The following is a 21,673-nucleotide window of genomic DNA, read 5'->3' on the forward strand; positions in this document are numbered from 1 at the left end:
GCTCCAAAAGATCCACGACCCTCTGGGGTCAGATGCGTACTCTCTTCTCAAGTGTAAGCGCTCGCACCCCGGCGGTAGACTCCCCAAATTCCGGGACTTAAGGCCAGTGTTGATATTTAACGCCAGAGCATAGACTCGGTAGGTTCAGACTAGGGTGCAATTAAGTCTTAAAGAAGCAGACGAGGAGGCGGGGAGGAGGGAAGGGACACGCGCCCACTTACCATTCCGGAGCACAGGCTGATGACCGCAGTGTGTTCGGACTTGGTATTGACATGGCCTTTGTAGAAACAGTGTCTAAGTTCCGTTTCCTCTTCGGAATACTGCTTGGTCTGGTTCACCCCTGGCTCTCCAAGAAGGGTGACAGTGAACAGTGGAGCGATAAATCCGGTATGGGCGGTGAGATTAAATAGAAACTGCTGGCCGAAGGCTGAGAGGCGGTAATGCGCCTGGGAAGAGGTAGAGGAGGACGAGGAGGACGCGAAGGCAGGCCATGGGTCAGAGGCAGAGTTAATGCTTCGTCGCCTTCTTTTGAAGTGCACGTTCGTGGGAAAGGGTTCCCCGAGGGTGTTCACTCGGATGGGAGACGCGATCTCATATTCGCTCAGAGTCTCTAATAATTTTACTGCAGGGAGAAGCAAAGGCAAATGAACTAATCATTTCTGCGAAAGTTTTAATTTCAAAAGTAGATGGGGTGGAGGGGGAGGCTTTGCCCTAACTTATTTTGCAACCCCTTGGTGTCAATTCTTTCACTTTCCACCTCTGGACAAATATTTATCGAGCGCCCACTGTAATAGTAATAGCCAACAACTGTGCGAGGCGCTGAGAATACAGCATTGGAAGTCAGACAATGAGCAGATCTAGAAACATAAGATAATTACAGGTTCTGATAAATTCCTGAATAAAATAAAATGTGTGCACTCCGGTTATCCCAGCTACTAAATAGCATTGATTTGGGACAGAGAATAAGGAGAGCAAAGATCAGGGGGGAAAAAAAGAGCTAGGGGTGGCCCTAAAATTCTTGCAGTGTCGCCCTCCTTAATAGTTGGCTAGGAATGACCCAGAGAAGGGAGGCTCCAAAACGGGAGGTAATTCTTTCTAGGAAAAGAAGAGAGGCCTCTGCTGCGCGGTGCCCGCCCCTGAGCGTGTTCGAGGAGGTGGCGATGGATGCGGGGGTGCGCGGGGGGGGGGGCTTGAGGGTCCAGAGCCAGGTTACCTTGCCTCGGGTGCAGCCTGTCCTTGCGCACGGCCGTCGCGGCGACAGGACTCCTCATCACAGCCAGGTCCGACACCAGGAGCGTTAGCAGTGTGGCACAGGATACTAACTGCATGGTGCTCCTCACCCCTCCCCCCCAGCTTCTCCCACCCCCTCCCTCCTGCCGGCTTTGGTGGCTGGCGGCTACGCGAGGCAGCGGCCGTGGAGAGCGCGCGGAACGCCGGCGCCCTGCCGCCAACTTTTTGACTTTAGGAGTCGCTGAGGTCTTGCAGAGAGGGTCCCGTCTGCGCTCGGCTGAGCAACGCTGCCGCCTGCCGTGAGCTGAGCCGCTCGGGCCGCAGGAGGAGGAGAAGGAGGCGGAGGACTGGGGCTCGGCTGCTCGGCCGCATAATGTCCAGCCAGCGGGCAGGAGAAGGCGCGGAACGTGCGCTCCGAGGCGCGCCGGGCGCCCTGTGCTGGCCGAGTTAGCCGAGCCGCTTCTTGAATGGGGGGCCAGGGGGCGGGGGCCCCCGCGGGCGCTCAAATACCCTGGGTGCACGCCTCCAGGAGGAGGAGAGGGGAGGAGAAAGCGAGGCAAGCGGCCCGCCTCCTTGCAGATCCTGTCCCCTCCTCGGCCGCTGGTGCCAGGACTGGCCGCTTTAGGCCCCTCCAGCTGCCGGAGGCGGAGGCCAGAGGCGCCCTCAGCGCCCGAGCAGTGGCGGTCCGCGTCACCTTCCCGAGGTGGGGTTTTCAGATTCTCCTCGCTAGGGAGGCAGAACAGAGAAAGTTCTCATTCCTCGGTGGCGCTCTGTCATTCACTCCAACTCTGCCCCTCTCCTACCTCAGTCTCTCCCGTTTGGAATCTCTCTCTCTCTCCAGGTCTCGGTGAGGATCTCTCTGGGCCGCTGTCCCTCCTCTCCGATGGTCTCTTCCTTCCCTGCTTTCTACTGTGCCTTCCCCATTGCCATTTCTGCCTGCCCCCTTCATTCTGTTCCCATCTTTTCCCACCACCCTACTTGGGATTCTTTACAAGAGAAAGTAGCCCTGAACTGGAATCCCAATCATACACTTGATCCAAGAACCAGATTTGTCACCTAAGCGCCACTCTCTATGTGATTGCCTCAAGAAGAGTTTTAGAGTCAGGGCTCTCGATCCCTTAGTTCCAGTTGTGTTTCAGATCAGCAGTCGCCTGAAAGTTTCACAACAGTTTAAACCCGGGTCTTCCCAGGACTTCTGTCCCGTGGCTAGTGCGTCTACAGGTTTCATTTGGTCCTGGATTTACTGTGCAGTTTGGGAGCCCCCCCCCCCTCGACTCTGCTCGAGATTTGAGGGGAAGGGAGGAGGGAAGAAGCAGGCAGCTGTTGGGGGGTGGGTCGGGGGACCACTCCAGGGATTTCTCAATCACTTCTGCTTCCTTTTGGTAGAAAGGATGGGAGTAGGGAAGTGACTCCAAGCAGATACTTCAAGTTATCACCTTCCTCCCATTGAGGGAGCAGGTTGGAAAGTCAGAACTCTAGAAAGGAAGACAGGGAGAGGAGGAGGAAAGTGATGAGGGAGAATTGTTAAATCCTAGATAGTTCAAAAGCACCTTTCCCCTTTAGCTCTAGGGAAGAGAGGATGTGATAATTCCAAGGGAAAGGAAATGGCCATTTCAGGAACAGATATGACTAACAAATTTATAGTTGCCCAAGTTTCCTAGAATCGGAGTTTACTGCTGCTCGGCCTGCCATTCAAAACTGAGAATGTCAAAGTGCCAATAGAAACCAGAAAACAGTGCCACCCATCCTGGAAACAATGATATATACAGTTCTGATGATAGCGGAAAAATGACCTGGCAGGATTGCAACTTCCAAAGATGTTGCTAATCCAATGGTGAGGCACCACTGAAGTGATCAGGCACCCATTATCCTTGTATGATGTACATTTGGATTCTTACCAATCATCGGGGAGGCTGAGGCAGGAAGCTGGAGTAATCTAGATCAGTCTAAGCTACACAGGAGAACACCTCTACCCCCCCCCCCACCACCACCAATCATCGCTCCTGGGAGTTACTGAGAGTTGAGGTAGAAAATACCAAGAAATTAATCTACAGGAACTGACTTCAGTGGATCTTCCAGCCTGTCTAGCATTCTCTCAAGCCCAGCACGTTGGAAAATATTTCCCACCAGGCAATTCCTCTGTTTTAATTCAAATCCTCCTGAGCAAGAGATGCTAACAGCACAGACATGGAGGGGCAGGAGAGATGGCTGCTTGGTAAGGAGCATTTGCTGCTCTTGTAGAGGTCCTGAGGTTCGTTCCTAGTGCCTTACAGGGCTGTCAGGGGATCCAGCACCTTCTTCTGGTTTTCCTGGCATCTCTGCACACATGTTCAAGTACCCATAATTAGAAAAAAAATATTAAAATCTACCACACAGAGGGACAAGTGTGTGTAGCTTCAGTCCTTTGGTTTCTTCCTAAAACTTTAAGAATGGATTCTGGGTGAGGGTGGAGAGGGGGATGAAAGATGGCTGCTCTTCCAAAGGATCCAGGTTCAATTCCCAACATCCACATGGCAGTTCACAGCTGTCTGTAATTCCAGTTCCAGGGGATCTGGCATCCTCACACAGACATACATGCAGGCAAAATCCCAGTGTATGTAAATAATAGATAGATCTTTTTTTTTTTTTTTTAAGAAAGGATGGATTCTGTTTGCACTTGTTTCTGAGACTACAGTCATTTTCATAAGAGCTGATTCAAAGAGGTCTGAAGTTTACTGTGACCTCCTGGTGTTCAGGGACCACAGGTTTACCATTTCTCATCTTCATGGAGGTGTTCATCGGTGCATCAGTGTATTAGCCAGCCTCAGAACTTCTGTCTACAAAGAAATTCAGACTGTTCTTGAACTCCCATTGTATCCCAGGCAGGTCTCAGGTTTTGAACTTGCCATTGTCTGGTACCATCTTCAGAAGTAGCTGAAGTTAGAGGCAGGAGCCACCACTTTTGGCTCTAACATTTTTTTCTAGTGCTGAGTAATAATTGTCTCAGATATTCATAGCTTTTCCTTTGAACTTATAACACACATATTCAAAAGTACAGAGTAAGTGAATAATTGAATACAACCCTTCTCCACCTCTAATACATGCATGGCACATGGGGGGGGTGGTTGGAGGAGATTTGGTTATACAAAGTAGCATTAAAACTGTCTGAATCAGGAAGAGCAATGTGGATTTTAACACCCCCATTCTATGTACACAAAGTGTTCTCTAAAAGATCCAGAGCTTTCTGGGGTCATTTCAAGTTAACACAGAGAGATAGTTTTTAGCCAGTTTTCCTCTCCGAGTTTTTACTGGAATTGAATGTTACTGTAGGTTAAAGTGGAAGCCTTCTTTGGCTGATTCCACATAAAAATTAGGTCCCCGAGGAATGATGCTGGCAGTGGATAGCCTGGAAGATGAAAATAAAACAGATTGTACCATAAATGATTCCGTTTGCTGAAATAAATGCCATTGAATTAACAGGAAGGAGAGAGAATATATATACATATGTATGTATATATATATGTATATGTATATATATACATATATGCATGTATCTATACAGATATGTATATATCTGTGTCTATACATTTATATGCATAGACATTGAGCCTTTGTGTCTGTGCACAAAGTGTGCAATACTTTGGGAGGCCAGAAGAGGGCATCAGATATCTGGGATTGGAGTTGTAGAGGGTTGTGAGCTGGCCTGTGAGTGCTCAGAATGGAATCTGGAACCTCTGCAACTGTAGCTGGTGCTCTTAAGCAGTGAGCTGCCTCTCTAGCCCTGGGAACCACATATTTGCAGGATGAAACTAGAAAGGAACTGCATCATCTTTGTCTGCCTTGTGGGTAAATGATCTGTGCGCATTCTTTTAGTGTTATGGCTGCTGATGTCAAACAAAATATCACTCTAAGAACGTAGCTTCTTGTATCCTTAACAATAGCAAGATTAGATTTTGGGTAACCTGGAACTCACTATGGAGATCCGAATGGCCTGGAAGTTGAAGTTGACTCTGTTTCCTGAGTTCTGGAATTATGGGTGGGCACCACTATGTTGCTAAGCCCTGAATTCTTCCTTTGTGCTACTTATTTGGTCCTTAGAGCAACATGACTAAGGTTTTTTTTTTTTTTTTTTTTTGTTTGTTTTTGTTTTTGTTTTTTGTTTTTTTGTTTTTGTATCCTCATCCTAAGCAGAGAATCAGTAGGCAAAGGGCAGTGCACTGCCAAGAGCCACAAAACCGCAAAACTGAGCTTGGTTTCCATGCTAGAGTGCATCCTATATCACAAACAGTCCTCTGAATGATGGTTCAGAGTCTTTTAGCCTTTGTACCTGACCTGATAAATACAACATGTAAGAACATTGGTTTTCTTTCTAATGCTGTATTTAATGGTTTGAAAAGCTTCTGTTGCGAGTGCCCTGAAAGTACTACTGTTTGTGAGATGGCTCTTCAAAAACGCACATTTGTTGGATATCATTAGTCCCACCTTTGGCCTGGTTAATCGCCAGGTGTCCCTTGCTTCCTTGTCATTCTAATGACACCACGTGTCTAGTAATCCCTAATATGAATCCTACAGTTGTTTCCTTTGTGACTGTGCTCACATTCCTCTGCTGCTGCTTCCTCTGTGTTTTGTGGAATGAGACTCAACCACAAATGGAATTTAGAAATGCTAGACTACTAGATTATATCCAAAGCATGCAGACTAAGGCTACATTAGATGTGAATTTGACTTGTGCAGATCTGAGTTCTCTGTTTCCTAAATGTGCGTATGTCCTCCTGGAAGCTGGCAAGTGTCAGATCATTTAGAATTGTATGTGCACACCCAGAGTCCAGAACTTTTCCTGGTCCAATGCTTGTTGTTGCATGAAAGGATGTAAAGGGAGAATCTGTCTTCCCTGATACTGCATCATGATACAGAGTAGGTATTTCCTTATTTTTTAAATGTGTTAACTGTTGCCATCAATTTTGTTGTTGTTTTTAAAGGGACTATTTCATTTAATTTGTGAAACCACTCTCTTATATACATGCCCTAATATAAATTTTATGTAATTTTATACCAATTGAGGTAACTTTCCATTTTTCATGATATTACCATTCTGGGAGAGGGGCAAGCATGGATTTAATAAAAATCATCAGAATTTCTTTTCTGTTTTTTTTTTTTTTTTTTTTGAATAAAAAATTTTCAGGGCTAGTCTCCCCTAGTGGCTACTTTTAGACTATGACTTACCAGATACCTGGGAGCACTCAGTTTCTACAGTGTAGCATGCAAGAGTTAGATCTCTACTGTAGAGACTATATATCCTTTACTTGACCTAAATTGAAGAAATTATGGTCACCAGTCTTAGAGAGTGTGGGGAAATGACTTGACTATGCTGGCTCAAGATGTGTCTCCAAGCCAAGGTCTCTACACTTTCCAATCAGTGGTATCCCTGGAACCTAGCTGCTGGTTAGGAGATGAGAGTCTTGATTTTTAGCCAAGAGGGAACTAGGGGCTTAGCACTTCTTTGTCAATTAATCTCCTGATCCCACTCACTTTAGCAGCCTTCTCTACTCCCGCTATGTGTACTGATGTGCCACTGATTTGAATGTTTTTCATGCATGCCCTTGATGTTAATCCCATCATCATTTGTCAAGTGTGTGTGTGTGTGTGTGTGTGTGTGTGTGTGTGTGTGTGTGTGTCCATCTTGTTTTGTGAGACAAAAGCCTGAAACTGGCCTGAATTCACTGATTTGGCTATGACTGGCCCATGAGGCCAGGGATCTACCTCTTTCTACCTCTCTTGAACATGGGTTCAAGGGACTGAACAAGGATTCTCAGGCTTGTGCTGTAAATAGTTTACGGACCTCCTGTTCCTTCACTTGAACTTTAAAAACCATTGAAAGAGATTTATTTTCTCTTCTTATATCCTGCTTAAGTAAGCAATGCATGGAAAGTTGCACATTTCTTTCTCGGGCATTTTATGTTTTATTTTCTAACCTGAACATTTTTTGGTCATTTATTTATTGATTTAGTGTGTGTGCACTCATCCCCCTGCATGCCACAGCATATGCAAGGAGCTTAGAGGACCATCTGGGTTTGTTTGTTTTATTTTACTGAAAATTGATTTTTTTTTTTCAAAAAATATATCCTGATTGCAGTTTCTACTCCCTCTGCTCCTCCCAGTTCCTTCCCTCTTTCCCTTCCATAAGGATCTGTCTGTCATAAGAAAACAACTAGGCATCTAAGAGATATGGTATTATATAACCAATATAATATAATAAGATTTAAAAAAAACTAATACACCAAGTAGGACAAAACAAGCAGAAGGAAAAGAGCCCAAGAAAAAGCACAAGAAACAGATAGAGACACAGAGACCCACTCGTTTGCACATTCTCTGTGGTACTATGGATTGTTGTAGCTTGCTTTTTGTTGACTTAACAGCTAATATGCACATATAAGTGAATACTAACCAAATTTTGTCTTTCTGGGTCTGGGTTACCTCACTTAATTATTTTCTTTAGTTCTATCTATTTACCTGTGAATTCATGATTTCAGTTTTTAATGGCTAAATAATATTTTATTGTGTAAATGTACCATGTTTTCTTTATCCATTCATCTGTTGAGGGACATCTTGGTTGTTTCAGCTTCTGGCTATTATGAATACAGCAGCATTGAACATGGTTAAACCCATCTTACTGAGGAACTGCTGTAGTGGCTGTACAAGAGTGTAGTCCTGCCAGAGATAGATGAGTGTTCTTCCTGCTCCACATCCTCACTAGCATGAGCTATCATTTGTTTTACTGATCTTGGCCATGCTGAGGGCCATAAGATGAAATCTCAAAGTAACTTTGATTTGCATTTCCCTGATGACTAAGGATGCTGAGCATTTCTTTAAGTGCTGCTCAGCCATTTGAGTTTCCTCTTTTGATGATTCTGCTTAGATCTATAACCCATTTTTAAACTGGGTGGTTTGTTTTTTGATATCCAGGTTTGCTGTTGTTTTGAGTTCTTTATAACAGAGGACTGTGGGAGTTGGTTCTTTCCTTCCATGTGGACTCTGGGGATGAAACTCAGGTTGACAGGCTTGGTGAAAGGGTACCTTACCAGTTGTGCCATTCTTCTTGAAATAGCCAAAACTTAATTTACCTGTGGACATTTAAAGAAGTGCCTAATTATTTTATGGTGAATCAATTTTTACACATGCACAGAAATGTAAGTTTTAAGTCAGACGATGTTTTACTAGGTTTCCTGTCCTAATTGCACACATGATAAAGCTCACTTCCAGGACCAATGAATCATACCATTTGTACTCTTCCTGGGAACACAGGAAGACTGCAGGAGAAGTAGTGAAGCCACAGAAAAGTTAGACAAGCAGCTAGTTTAACTGAATGAAGATTCAAGGTCTGTGCTCTTCCGCTAGGGCATCACAGTGTCTCTCACATGTGTGTACACTTTATCAAGCTTAGTTCAGGATAAATTGCAAAGCCTAAGGCTACTGTACCAAAGAATGCAAATGTGAATATTAGCAGAATTCAAATTTAAGGCAGTTGGAATCAAGGCTCTAGGTGTCAGTCACAAACCTGTGGCATGAGACCAAGTGGATTGGGGGATGGGTGAACTGCCTTCCTAGAAGGTTAGGCTTGCCTGATTTAGAAGATTGGCCTTTGAGAGCACTGGTCTTCAGTGGCTTAGCTGTCACAACCTTTAAACCCCTGCTGTCTCCAGTTCTGTCCAGGGTTTCCATATTGTCTATGCTATGCTGTGATTCTTCTGACTAAATAACACCTGCCTGGAGTTTTAAAAGTAGGGCTGGATTTGTCCTTGCAAGCTAGTTCATTTGGGGCCTTTCCAAAGAGACTTTCTAACAAGTCTTCAGATTACCTCATTACCAAGAACAGTGGGAAGGGGTAGGAGTTAAGAAGACTTTCTGTTGGAACATGCAGATATATGACATGAACAGAATTGTGGGTGTATCACATGTTATAAGGAGACCTGGTAATGAGCTTAATCAATGACAATTGTCCATTGTGTATTCACCACACATGGTCTCTGCATTTATAGATATCAATAAGAGGATAAATTATTTACTAAAATGTAAGCCTTGTAATTAGTGCCTTGCCAAATCCCTACCAGATGTTGGAAAAAATAAGTCACTTCGCAGATTTCCCACTACTCAAAGAGGGTGTGACTGCGTACATCAGCGACATTCACAGTAACATAAAGGAACAGTCATCACGAGCCCAGGGTGATGACTTTCCTTGGGACACCTCACAGGGATTGTGGACATTCCTGAATTCTGGTCATAGTATGGAACACTAATTTCCCTATGTAAAAATCTGAAGTCAGTATTTCTTAGATTATTTAGTTTCTTAATCCTGATCATAAACCTGGACTCAGGTACTTATCATTCCTCTAGGCTACCATTTTGAACCAAATGAAGGTTGGAGTAGGGAGACCCTCTCTATCCTGCTCAGCTGTCCTGCTGTAAACAGACTGTCAAGAGACAGACTATAAATGAAACACTAAGCAGTTGTACTCAAAGGACACAGAAGAGCCATTTGTTCAGCACCCAATCATGTCAAAAATACTTGGCCTGACAACCAAGTGGCATTTATCTAGCTTTGTATATCCATCATGAAAATGAAGAACAATAACAACAACCAATTCCACCTATGTTAGACAGGCAACTTCACCTATGCAAATAGTCTATGCTACCTGAGTTAGATAGACTAAATGTCTCAAATAATAGATATGCACCCAAATGGACCAATGTGTCTTCCCCAGTCAAAGCTATAAAAAACTTATATAGCTTCTATTATGCTCATTTCCATACTTATTCCCATAACAATAGTTTTACCTTTTTTGCCATCCTGTTCAAGGATGATCTTGAACTTATGATTCTCCCATCTCCACCTCTGGCATGCTAGGATTACAGACATAGGCCACTAAAGGGTTATGTGGTGCTGGAGACAGAATACACACACACACACACACACACACACACACCCAGCCCCCTACATATACACATGTTTGCACACACATGCACATACATACACACATGCCTGCACACACACACACACACACACTTCACTAAGTAGAAACTGTATTTGATATTTTAAATATATACTTCATCTGTAACAAATGCACCAGAAATTGAACATAAAACATTAAATCAAGTATGCTATAGAAGGAAACAGGAAGGAATATTGTTCCTGTGACTGAAGCATCAAAAAGCCCTCTGGATTATGACTCAGAATCCACAAGTCAGAAAAGAAAAACATGAAATGCTCAACTTCATTAAGAACAAACACAAATAGTGTCTGATGAGAAACATCACATCCACACCTACTTCTCAGACTGGGCAATGTGCACTGAACAGAAAGATAACAGAGGACATTTCTTGGGGATAGGAAGCCTATGTCACCAGCAGTTCTTGGGGACAGGAAGTCTTATGTCACTGTGTTACAATCTAATGAGGAATGTCTTATTGCATTGTAACTCACCTGGTAGAAAGGTGAGGAAAAGACAGAGGGAGACAGCAAGAATCCACACTCCTTCTTTAGCAGGAATCCCTTCCAGCAATAATGACCTTAAATCATTCATTCTATCCTCATGACTTGACCACCTCTCACTGAGTCCTACCTCCTAGGATGAAGCTTCCAACATCTGCTTTTGGCCCAAACACACTCAAGTCACATCACATCACATTCAAGTCACGAGTCAAAGAACAAAACAAGAAAAAAAAAATACAGCTCACAACACAAAGAGTTTTCCTTAGCTTTTAAGAAAAACTTGGACAGCATGAAGATATCTCAAAAGAAAGGAGATACAAGTGTCACAAATATAAAAAGATACTTGATTTTGCTTGTAATAAATACAAACCGGAACTCTCCTGATTTCAGTCTTTTGGCTGCCAGGCATGTAAATCCCACACTTGGATAAGATTTGGGTATTCCTAGACGCCATTGTTGAGTGTGCGAATTGTCCTAATTCCTAAGAAGGCAACTTGATAACATCCACCACAACTGGAAAATCTTACTCTTTAACCTAGCCCTTTCCATTTCAAATGCATCATGTTTTCATGTATAGGAAGTGTCGCAGACAGGTTCATCAGAGCAGAATAACATCTCCACTTGGTCAAAAGGGCTGGGATAGAATAAGCAGATACTTTCTAGTGGCAAAAAATATTACAAAGAAAATATAAATTAATAGAAGACCCATTGAGTAACTTAAGATGTCTGAAGACAGAAAAATGTCTAATCTTTAGGATAAAATAGACTAAGATACTCTATCCACTTCTCTGTGTGTATTTATGTGAATATGACATGTGTGTATGAGTTATATGTGCACTACCTATGTGTGCCTATGTGTGTGTGTATGCCAGAGACAGATGTTGAGTGTCCTGCTTTTGTCATTATCCACTTTATTCCTTTGAGACAATGTCTCATTGAACTTGGAGCTAGGCTGAAAGTCAGCAAGTCCCAGAGATCCTCCTGCATTCATCCTCTACTGTATTTCCATGTGGACTCTGGCTGGGATTTTGGTACACATTCTTATGCTTGGGTGGCCAGTACTGTTACTCACTGAAGCCATTTCCCCAGGCCCTCTATCCACTTTTATAGAGATACTCATTCACATGTTAAGGATGTATGTAACAACACTGCTTATAAGGTGAGCGACACAGGGGGCTGGCTATGTGTCCTCAGCCCTTAGCCGAGAAATGGCAAGTTTCTGTCGAACAGTGCTCAAACAGCAGGACACTATATTTTAGATCAAAAGAGGGACACAGGTAATTGTTGGCTGGACGTATATTACTTGAAGGAAAAAAAAAGATAAGTTGCAGTATGACCATTTATCTGAAAAATAGTTCATTAGATGCTTATGAACAAAGACACATAAAAAGGTCTAGAAGAAAACACTTCTCATCTGGAGGAAGGGAAGTAGCAAGTCTGTAGAAGATTCTTGTTTAAAGGGACTTCAGATTTATTTGCAATATCCTGAAGTTTTTAAGCATTTGGATAAACACACATATTCTATTATTCTGGTGCTTGCTTTTTTGTTTTGTTTTATTTGTTTGTTTGTTTTTGAGACAAGGTTTCTCAGTATTGCTTTGGAACCTGTCCTGGAACTAGCTCGGTAGACCAGACTGGTCTCAAACTCACAGAGGTTCACCTGCCTCTGACTCCTGAGTGCTGGGATAAAAGTCATGGGCCACCAACGCCTGGCCGGTGCTGTGCTAATTTAAGTTTTTAAAAAATAGCAGTATTTCCTAATGTGTACATACACTGGAATTTCTAGCAGTGTGCAATACCAAGATGGTAATGTCCATAGTCTATCCTCTTTCCTGGATTAGTTCAGATCCTCCCACATGAAGTATATTCCTCAGTCAATGTTTTCAGCCAAGCAAAGGTCAGAAACTGAATGAACGAATGAATGAATGAATGAATGAATGAATGAGCCTTGCTTGGCTTTTCTGCAAAGCTTGTTTAAAGCAATATTCATGGGTACAGCTGCCTCACTTTAGGGCCTGACCGGATAGGTATGGTAGAGTGATTGATTTAGTGTTAAGATGAATGCAACTCTGAAATGTAGCCAAAACTTTTATTCTGCAGATTTCTGGTCTTGTACAGCAGGTAATAAGAGTCTGGGAGAGTCTGTGGGTTCAAATGTAGGAAATCACTGAAATCCACTTTAGCCCAACAATACCCTTGACTTTGTAAACAAATGGAATCCCTGAAGTGACCCGTGTTGACAAACCTCCTTAGACTCCCTGGAAAGCAATGACTTTTAAATCCTCAGATGTTCCTTTTCAGGACTAGAAGACAATCTTTCTACTACGTGTGTGTCCTAGAAGAGCAGGGACCTTATCAGGATGGTTGCCATTGTGTTCCAGTACTAGCATTGTGCCTAGCACAGACTAACCGTAAATATTTGCGGAATGAGTGAAGCCACACAAAAGAAAGATAAAAACAAAATACAGATAAATTCTACATCATCGTGAGAAACAGAGCCGAGAAGAAAAGCACATCCTGCTCCTCCAATTACGCAACCTTGCAGGACAGCGGGAACTAATAGCAATGTGGGGACATTTAGCGTTCACTGGTAAAGGGATTTGCCTGACTTCTGGGGTTCTGCTAACATTGCATTGCTTGATCAGTATGGAAGTTTCCTAAATCATTTGCTTTGTGAGAAAATCCACTAAGTTATACCACTGTGATCAATGTCCCTGCTATCTCAAAGCCCTTTCAAAAGCTTCCTTTTAAGTACATGAAATCAATTTCTTTCATAAAAATAAGAAGTCACAGGTAAGTAAATGTATATCACTGAAATTTTGAAATTTCAGTCTGTTAAGATGTGCATGTCATCTTTGGAGACTATCCTTCTATCACAAATAAATTTGCATCCTGAATTTGTGAACAGGAAGTGATAAGTACCCCTCCAGGGCTTCAAGCTTGGCCCTGTCTGGATCCAGATACTGCTCTGGCGTAAGGTGATTTGGTTCTTGGTAAGACAGCAGCTGTGAGGTGGAGGTGACTCTGCCTTTGGGATTTTAGCACCCATCCCTTTTCCGCTCTTTATCTTCTGAAAATTTCCAACCCTGAGACCATGGAGGCTGTGGAAGAAGAAGGAAACTTGCGGCATTTCTTGTCTTCTCACAACCCCTACGTTTTCCAGCATTTCCCCCTCCCTTAATGCCCTCATTTGAAATAGTGCTCAGATCCTCGAAAACAGCAAGGCAGTTTTGAGTTAGACACACATACTTGGACTAAGTGGTCTGTTTACAGGATGGTTAAGGGTGAGTTGAACATTCACAAAAACAGATTGATATAGTGTATTGGTGTCCAACAATGTAGTGTAAGCATTTTATAAAGTAAACTCTGTATGTCCTAAGTACACAAATAGGTAGAAAACACAAGATACAGAATATGTGTTTGGATTACTAGTATTTATGGATGTGTCAATCTTTTTTTTCTACAAGGAAATGGAAAAGCCTGTAGATATTGGCTACTCTCACAGGAACATGCCATATGTGAATGAAACAGTACTTGTTTCCCTGTGTGCTCCATACTTCTTTGGATATTTAAACCATATTATATATTGCCTAATTAAAAATAAATTTAAAGATACAGAGTAACCCTTTGGTTATGGACCACCATTTTGCCAAGAATATAGGACAATGGCCACTGGATAGCCAAAGGGGTATAAACCTAACAAGAAGGAAGTTTGTCTGAATGTGTCAGATTTCTAGATACTTAGTCTACAGATAAGCATGTGTGCCTAAATTAAGTTTCTGGACTCCTATTTTTAACAATTTAAATACTATTTTTTAATGTTATATTACCATAAAGAAAAAGAGACATGAAAGAGAAAAAGGAGGAAGGAAAGTTTGAAAATTTAATGTCAGAGTGATAGTAATATCACAAATCCCCCAGGGTTTATTCACGCATGCTCCCTTAGTAAAGTAACAGGAAGGAGTATGACCAACATTGCAGATATCGGGATGAGGGAATAGAGGCCTTTAGCGACGAGAATTGTTCATGTACTTTTTGATACAAATGTGTGTACACATGTCATCACACCTGTGTACATGCATTGATCCAAAATTTAACAAGTTTATTCAAAGTGATCGAATGCTATTTTAAAATTTTCAGTTTCATGTCAATTTTCATAAGAAGCTGAATCAAGCTTATGTCAAACTTTAGAAAATTCATAATAAAATAGTTAATGAGAAAAAATTTTAAATGTGCCATAAGTAAACCTTCCCAACAGTATGTAAACAGAGTCCAGGAGACACAAATAATACACAACACAATATTGCATTATAAGATTGAGGACATGACAGGTCTGAGATTGCCAAACAGGGCAATGGCTAGCTATAGAATACTTCAGACCCAAAGTGATCTCACTATGCATGTGTTTTCATGGTATCCTCTCCTTGCTTGTCAGTCACATCATACATCATGCATTTCTCTCAAATGAACTATCTAACTGTGAAAAAAGTAAATCTTTACCCAGTAAAAAACAAAAAACAAAACAAAACAAAAAAGACACACATATTTAATACATCACTTTAAAATTATATCAAGAACTAGGCATGGTGAATAGTCCTGGCCTTTTGGGAGGCTTAAGCATTGGAATCACTTGAGCTCAGGAATTTGTGGTTAATCCGGGCAACATAGTAAAATTTGTCTCATAAGCAAACATTTTTAAATACATTTAAAATAAAATTTGTTCTAATGAAATTACCCCAATAGTTTTGTATTTGTATCTTTATTAGGCTGTTGTTGAGATGAAAGTCACACATTATATTCACTGTTTAAAAGTGAATATTTCAGTTATCTTTAATACATTCACAATGTATAATTATCACATCTAGTTCCAAAATATTTTCATCATCCCAGTAATGACCTTGTGTCCATTAAGCAATTGTTTTCTCCCATCCTCCTTCTTCCCCCAGGCCCTGGTAACTACCAGTCTTCATTCTGTCTCTATAGCACTTATTCTAGACATTCTGCAGAAATGGACTCGTGTGTGACCATTTCTAGCTCCTTTGATTAATCGTATTTTCAAGGTACATCTAAACTGTCGCATGTATCAATATAATCCTTATGATGAAGTGATATCCTATTGTTTGAATGTAGCACTATTGTGGTTAAATAAGGATCAGGATAAACAAATAGGCCGAATAGATGTTTATTCAGGAGAAATAACTTACAAACTAGACAGATGAACACTAGCAAGTTCCACCAGATGCTCTCCTCTCCGCAACCCGCCAGCAAGAGAGCATTCCCCGGCTCTTCCTCAGGCCTCCTTCCACAGGTCACTTCCGCCCATGGCTCTACCCCCAATGGGCATGGTCAGTGCCACAGAAGGAGACAAAGTAAATATCCCTCTACAATTCCCCTTTTAGTCTAAAGAAAAGATTTAGGCTCGATACAAAACTATATACAAAACAGTGAATAACAAGTGTGCTCTAAGAAAAGGAAAATCGAGAACAAAATGGCCTACATATCTAGTCCTAGGGTGAAGGCAAAATAGAGTTTACAATAGAGTTGTCCTAAGTTGGAAAACGTAAGTCTAGTACCTAATATATCTAAGTAGGAAGAGAGAATAATAGTTGTGATAGTTTAATCTTCAAACTCATCAAGACCTGAGAAGGAAAATAATGATACTAGGGTAGACAGGAAGTGCAGATGGGCAACTTCCAAAAGGTGCAGCAAGGACAGAAAACAGCAAGCTACATGGACAGTCACCCAAGGTCTCACAGCAACGTTGGTACACCCAGATTTGGCTAAGGCCAAGAGAACTTGACAGACCACAACAACAGCACGGAGGTAGAATGGCTGTCTTACCCTGACTTGGCAAGGTCCAGCAGTCTTCTATATTTGTCTCCTGCAAGCACATAGGACTGCATGTGGTGGTCAAGTGGTCAAATCAGTGGTCAAGGTGGGGGCAGTTCTTTGCCCAACAAGCCATTAGCTGAGGCGAGAATGAACTCCAGCAGGAGCAACAACAGTGTCCAACATATTTTCGGGAAAGTGCACAGTGCTCTCAGGAGCAACAGTGTCTGATGTCAACGGAGTACTAATATTAAAACATTTAAATGCCATGTTCTGCATGTCTATGAAGTGATTGAAGATTAAGCATCTATATCTGACTAATCTCATAGGTACAGGAAACATGAGTGAAGATAATCTGTAATACCCAGAAACTTAGCTAAAAAACTGATTGAAACTTCCCTGAGTAAAGCAGGGACAAATACCTAAACAATATAACTATGTACATATACATACATATAAATCCCTAAAATAGAGGTAAAGTAGAAATGTCAAGACAAGAGGTAGAACTATAAAGGGCAGCATGATAAATATCCCAAATTGCATCAATATACAAAATGTCTTGAATACAAGAAAAGTATACATACGTAGAATATGGCAAGAATAAATGTGCATAAATTGTATCAATATACGAAATGTCTTGAACATAAGTAAAAGTATACATACATAGAATATGGTAAAAATAATGTGCATAAAACATCATAAGTGGAAAGATTTCACACAATATAACAAAATATAAACTTAATTTTACATAGCTTACCGCATATAAGAATATATAACAATGTAAGCTGTACGATACTATTATCTCACTCTTACTGAAATTCACAAGAAGACAGGATAATCTACCTATATCCCATCTAAACCATATCTTTCCCAACCATACCCTATTCTTGTCTAAAAGATAAACCCGAGTGTAAGCATCACCTTCCATACCCAACCCTAAATAACTAAAACCAACCCAAAGAAGATGACTATTATCCCAAAATTCCAAGGATAGGGAAAGGGGGCGTCATTATCTTAAGGTTATTTCCTGCTGAAATGGGATGATGATTGCTCCATGGGATCCTGTAGGAAGAAAGTTTTTAGCAACCAAATTTCTCAACAGAACTGGCTGTGACATATGTAGCTAGTCACTGTGTGGCAGAAAATGCTTGACTGTAGTTCTATTTGAAACTCTGGCCAGGGTGTAGTAAGAAGGTACAGCATTATAGCTAACTAGTCATTAGTTGTCTTGAGCAAAACAGTCTCAAACCGGTTTTAGGGTGATGTTTGTAGTCCAGATGCATCAGGTTGAGTCAAGTGGAAATGATGACGTGGGGCCCCATCTTCTTTCTGGAGAGTTCAAAGACTGCTGTTAGGAATTATTATTCCTTGTGGAAAACTTAAACATCAATATTAAAGTAAAAATTTCAAGTTTTAAGGTATGCATAAGGGAAAGAAAAATAAGCATTAAATGTATGTGAGAAAATTAGGATTTCAGAGAGAAAATTGTATATAGGAAATGAATTCCCAAATTTTGTTTTCTTTTGCCTTACACCAATTAGCTCCTTGATTTAAGGCAGAAACCATGAATTTAATCTTAACAACATGCTTGAATTTAGAGAAGGAAAGCCAAATCCAACTCCAAAGCCAGCATTGGTTTACATGAATTGGGACTTCAGGAATACTAGATAGTAGAGAGAAATAGATTTCTGTATTGAAATAGTTTACTAGAATCAAATATTTTTACCATATATCAAATTCTGCTTCATTAAGTGATTGTTTCTGGAGAGCTGTCTTCTCTTCTGTAGGTACCTACATGTTCAGTGTTTTTTGACTGTTTGAAGATAGGTTTTCTCTGTTTACCTGTAAGAACAACAGAACACTTCCCCTACCTTTGAGAGGTCTCCGCACATTTCCTGGGACCTAATTTGTTGGATGACTTGTCATTTCTCTTCATTAAGATGTTTCTCTTGTTCAACTCAGATCTTGATTAACTTATATGATATCCATAGTTTTTCTTCTCCTGTAGATACAAATGTGAAACCCCTACCCCCAACGTAACACATATCCTGCTTTCCATTCTGAGGTCAATACATCTTTGAAGTACACTGGATGATTTAGTTCAGAAGTTTTTTCTATTGTCCAGTGTCTTTCTGCAGCTGTTTTTCCTTTTTCATCAGCATTAAGAAAGTTTAATGTTAATAAAGCATTATGTAATCTGTGTTTGGGTGTCTTGGTTCCTCCTGACTGTTTATGGAGCATTTCTTTTAAAGTACGATTGGATCTCTCAACCACTGCTTGTCCTGTAGGCTTGTGTGGTATACCAGTTATGCACTTTATGTTATAATACTCAAAAAACTGTTTCAATTTGCTGGAGACATATGCTAGAGCATTGTCAGTTTTTATTTGTGTAGGTATGCCCATAATGGCCTTTACCTCTAATAGGTGTGTGATAACAGAATCAGCCTTTTCAGAGCTCAGAGTGGTGGCCCATTGAAATCCTGAAAATGTATCTATAGTGTGATGTACATATTTTCATTTTCCAAATTCTGCAAAATGAAACACATCCATTTGCCATATTTCATTCCTATTTATACCTTTAGGGTTACTGACTGGTGGTAAAGGAGTTTGGTTATAGAATGAACAAGAAGGACATTTCCTTAATATTTCCTTGGCTTATTGCCAAGTGATAGAAAAATCCTTTTTTAACCCTTTGCTGTTCACGTAGTGTTTCTTATGAAACTCTGAGGCTTCTAGCACACTCCCTATCAATAAATGATCAATTTCATCATTGCTTTGTCCTAGAGGACCTGGCAGACCCGTATGGGATCTGATGTGTGAGATATATATATATATATATATATATATATATATATATATATATATATCATAAGTCCTCTTTCTGATAGTATTTTGTAACTGTATAAACAATGAAGTTAATTCTATATTGTCAGGAATAAATTCTTCAGTCTCAATGGGTAAAATGACTCTCTCTGCGTATTGAGAGCCAGTAACTATATTGAGGGGTTCTGTAAAATCCATAAGTACCATGAGAATGGCATACAATTCTGCCTTTTGAACAGAATTGTAAGGACTTTGAACCACTTTGCTAATTTTTCCTGATTTATATCCTGCCTTACCTGATTTGTTTGCATCAGTGTAGAATGTATGAACTCCAGAAATAGGTGTTTTTCTTACAATGTGTGGAAGGATCCAAATCGTTTTCTTTATGAATTTGATTCTCTCAGTTTTGGGATAATTGTCACTAATCATTCCCAAAAAATTACTGCATGCTCTCTGCCAATATTCATTATCTTTACATAAGGAGGAAATTTCTTCATTAGATAAAGGTACTATAATTTCTGCTGGGTCCCTTCCTGTTAGCTGACGAAGTCTTAATTTACCTTTTATAATCAAGTCAGAGATCTTTTCTATACATGTTTTTAGTTTTTTATTCTGTTTATGTGGTAGGAATATCCATTCTAATATGATATCTTCTCTCTGCATCAAAATCCCTGAAGGATATTCTCTAGAATATAACCAGAATACAGTCTAGGTTTGGATCCACATGGTCCACATGTGCTTTTAGTATCCTCTTTTCTATCCATTCTAATTCCTTTTCAGTTTCAGCTGATAGTATTCGTGGACTATTCAAGTCCTTGTCTCCTTTTAAGGCCATTTTCAAGTTTTTCATATCATGCCCTTCTACTCCAATAATGGTTTGCAGTTGAGAAATCTCTCCTAGTAATTTTTGAAGATCATTAAGAGTCTGGTAGCGATCTCTTCTGATCTGTACTTTTTGTGGCCTAATTTTCTGTAGTCCTATTTTATATTGATAGTTGATAGACTCTCCTTTTCGTATTTTTTCAGGTGTAATTCGTAATCCCCAGAGAGGTAAAACTTCCTTTACTTTCTCAAACATTTTTTCCAATATTTCTCCTTTAGAGTCAGCTAACAATATATCATCCATGTAATGATAGATTATGGATTGTGGAAGCTGTTTACGAATTATTTCTAGCAGTTTTTGTACAAAATATTGGCACAGGGTGGGGCTATTTAGCATTCCCTGTGGCAAAACCTTCCATTGATATCTCTTCACTGGTTGAGAATTATTGTAATTAGGTACCATGAAGGCAAATTTCTCTTTATCTTGTTCTTGTAAAGGTATAATGAAGAAGTAGTCCTTTAAATCAATAACATTAATAAGCCATTCTTTGGATATCAAAGAAGGCAAGGGCATTCCAGGCTGTAGAGAGCCCATTGGCTGGATAACTTTATTGATGGCTCTCAGGTCTGTAAGCATTCTCCATTTACCAGATTTCTTTTTGATAACAAATATAGGAGAATTCCAAGAGCTGGTTGATTCCTCAATATGTTCAGCATTTAGCTGTTTCTGAACCAGACTTTCTAAAGCTTCTAACTTCTTAGAGGTCATAGGCCATTGTCCTACCCAGACATTTTAATGGTAGGGCTTTTGGTTCCTCTGTTTGTTCATCACTTGTATTCTGTTTTTGTACAGCCTGGTTATTTGGTATCTGTCTTGTATAGTACTTTATAATATTTTTTCCACAATCATGAGGTCGTTTATGGTTCCTATCTAATACTGGAGGAATGTTAATCTGTGTATTCCATTGCTATAATAGATCATGACCCCATAAATTTATCCCTACATCAGCCACATATGGTCTCAACCTTCCTCTCTGTCCTTCTGCTCCTATACATTCAATCCATCTCATGCTCTGTTTTACCTGAGACAGGGTTCCAATCCCTAAGAATTGAACATTTACCTCATGCAGGGGCCATCTTCGAGGCCAAGATTTATTAGTTATGATAGTTACATCCACCCCTGTGTCAAGTAACCCATCGAACAATCTATTATTCATCTTAACTACCAATCTAGGCCTTTGACTATTTATAGAGGTTTGCCAAAATATACGTTTTTTTATTTCCTTCTGCCATGTTTGATTCAACTTCCATCACTAGTTTGTCATCCAGAGCGGTATGAGTTTTTATGATAGGCACAGAATTTTCTAATTGTCCTGTGGGAGATTGTCTTCCACTGTGACTGGGAATGTTCGGACCACCTGTGACGTGGGGGCCTTCGAGAGGCCCCCCAAGTAGTTTCCCGATGGTAAAGGGTTTCCTTGCTTGTCTCTGGTCGATCTACAT

General features: G+C 40.7%; 1 protein-coding gene and 1 long non-coding RNA gene across 3 annotated transcripts in view; one reads left to right on the plus strand and one right to left on the minus strand.

Moving 5' to 3' along the window:
- The window catches only part of Adamts9 (ADAM metallopeptidase with thrombospondin type 1 motif 9), a 157,054-nt gene extending 155,711 nt beyond the window's left edge, over nt 1–1,343 (minus strand). For both annotated transcript variants that reach the window (XM_051203300.1, XM_051203299.1), the window contains exons 1-2: nt 1,214–1,343; nt 222–622 (exon numbers count right to left, since the gene is read on the minus strand). In XM_051203300.1, coding sequence (XP_051059257.1) covers nt 222–622; nt 1,214–1,328 — 516 coding nt within the window. In that variant the 5' untranslated portion in view covers nt 1,329–1,343. The remainder of the gene's footprint in view (nt 1–221; nt 623–1,213) is intronic.
- The window catches only part of LOC127235961 (uncharacterized), a 291,992-nt gene that overhangs the window by 1,539 nt on the left and 268,780 nt on the right, over nt 1–21,673 (plus strand). The window lies entirely within an intron of this gene.

This window comes from Phodopus roborovskii, unplaced genomic scaffold, assembly GCF_943737965.1.
Source record: "Phodopus roborovskii unplaced genomic scaffold, PHOROB, whole genome shotgun sequence".
NCBI lineage: Eukaryota > Metazoa > Chordata > Mammalia > Rodentia > Cricetidae > Phodopus > Phodopus roborovskii.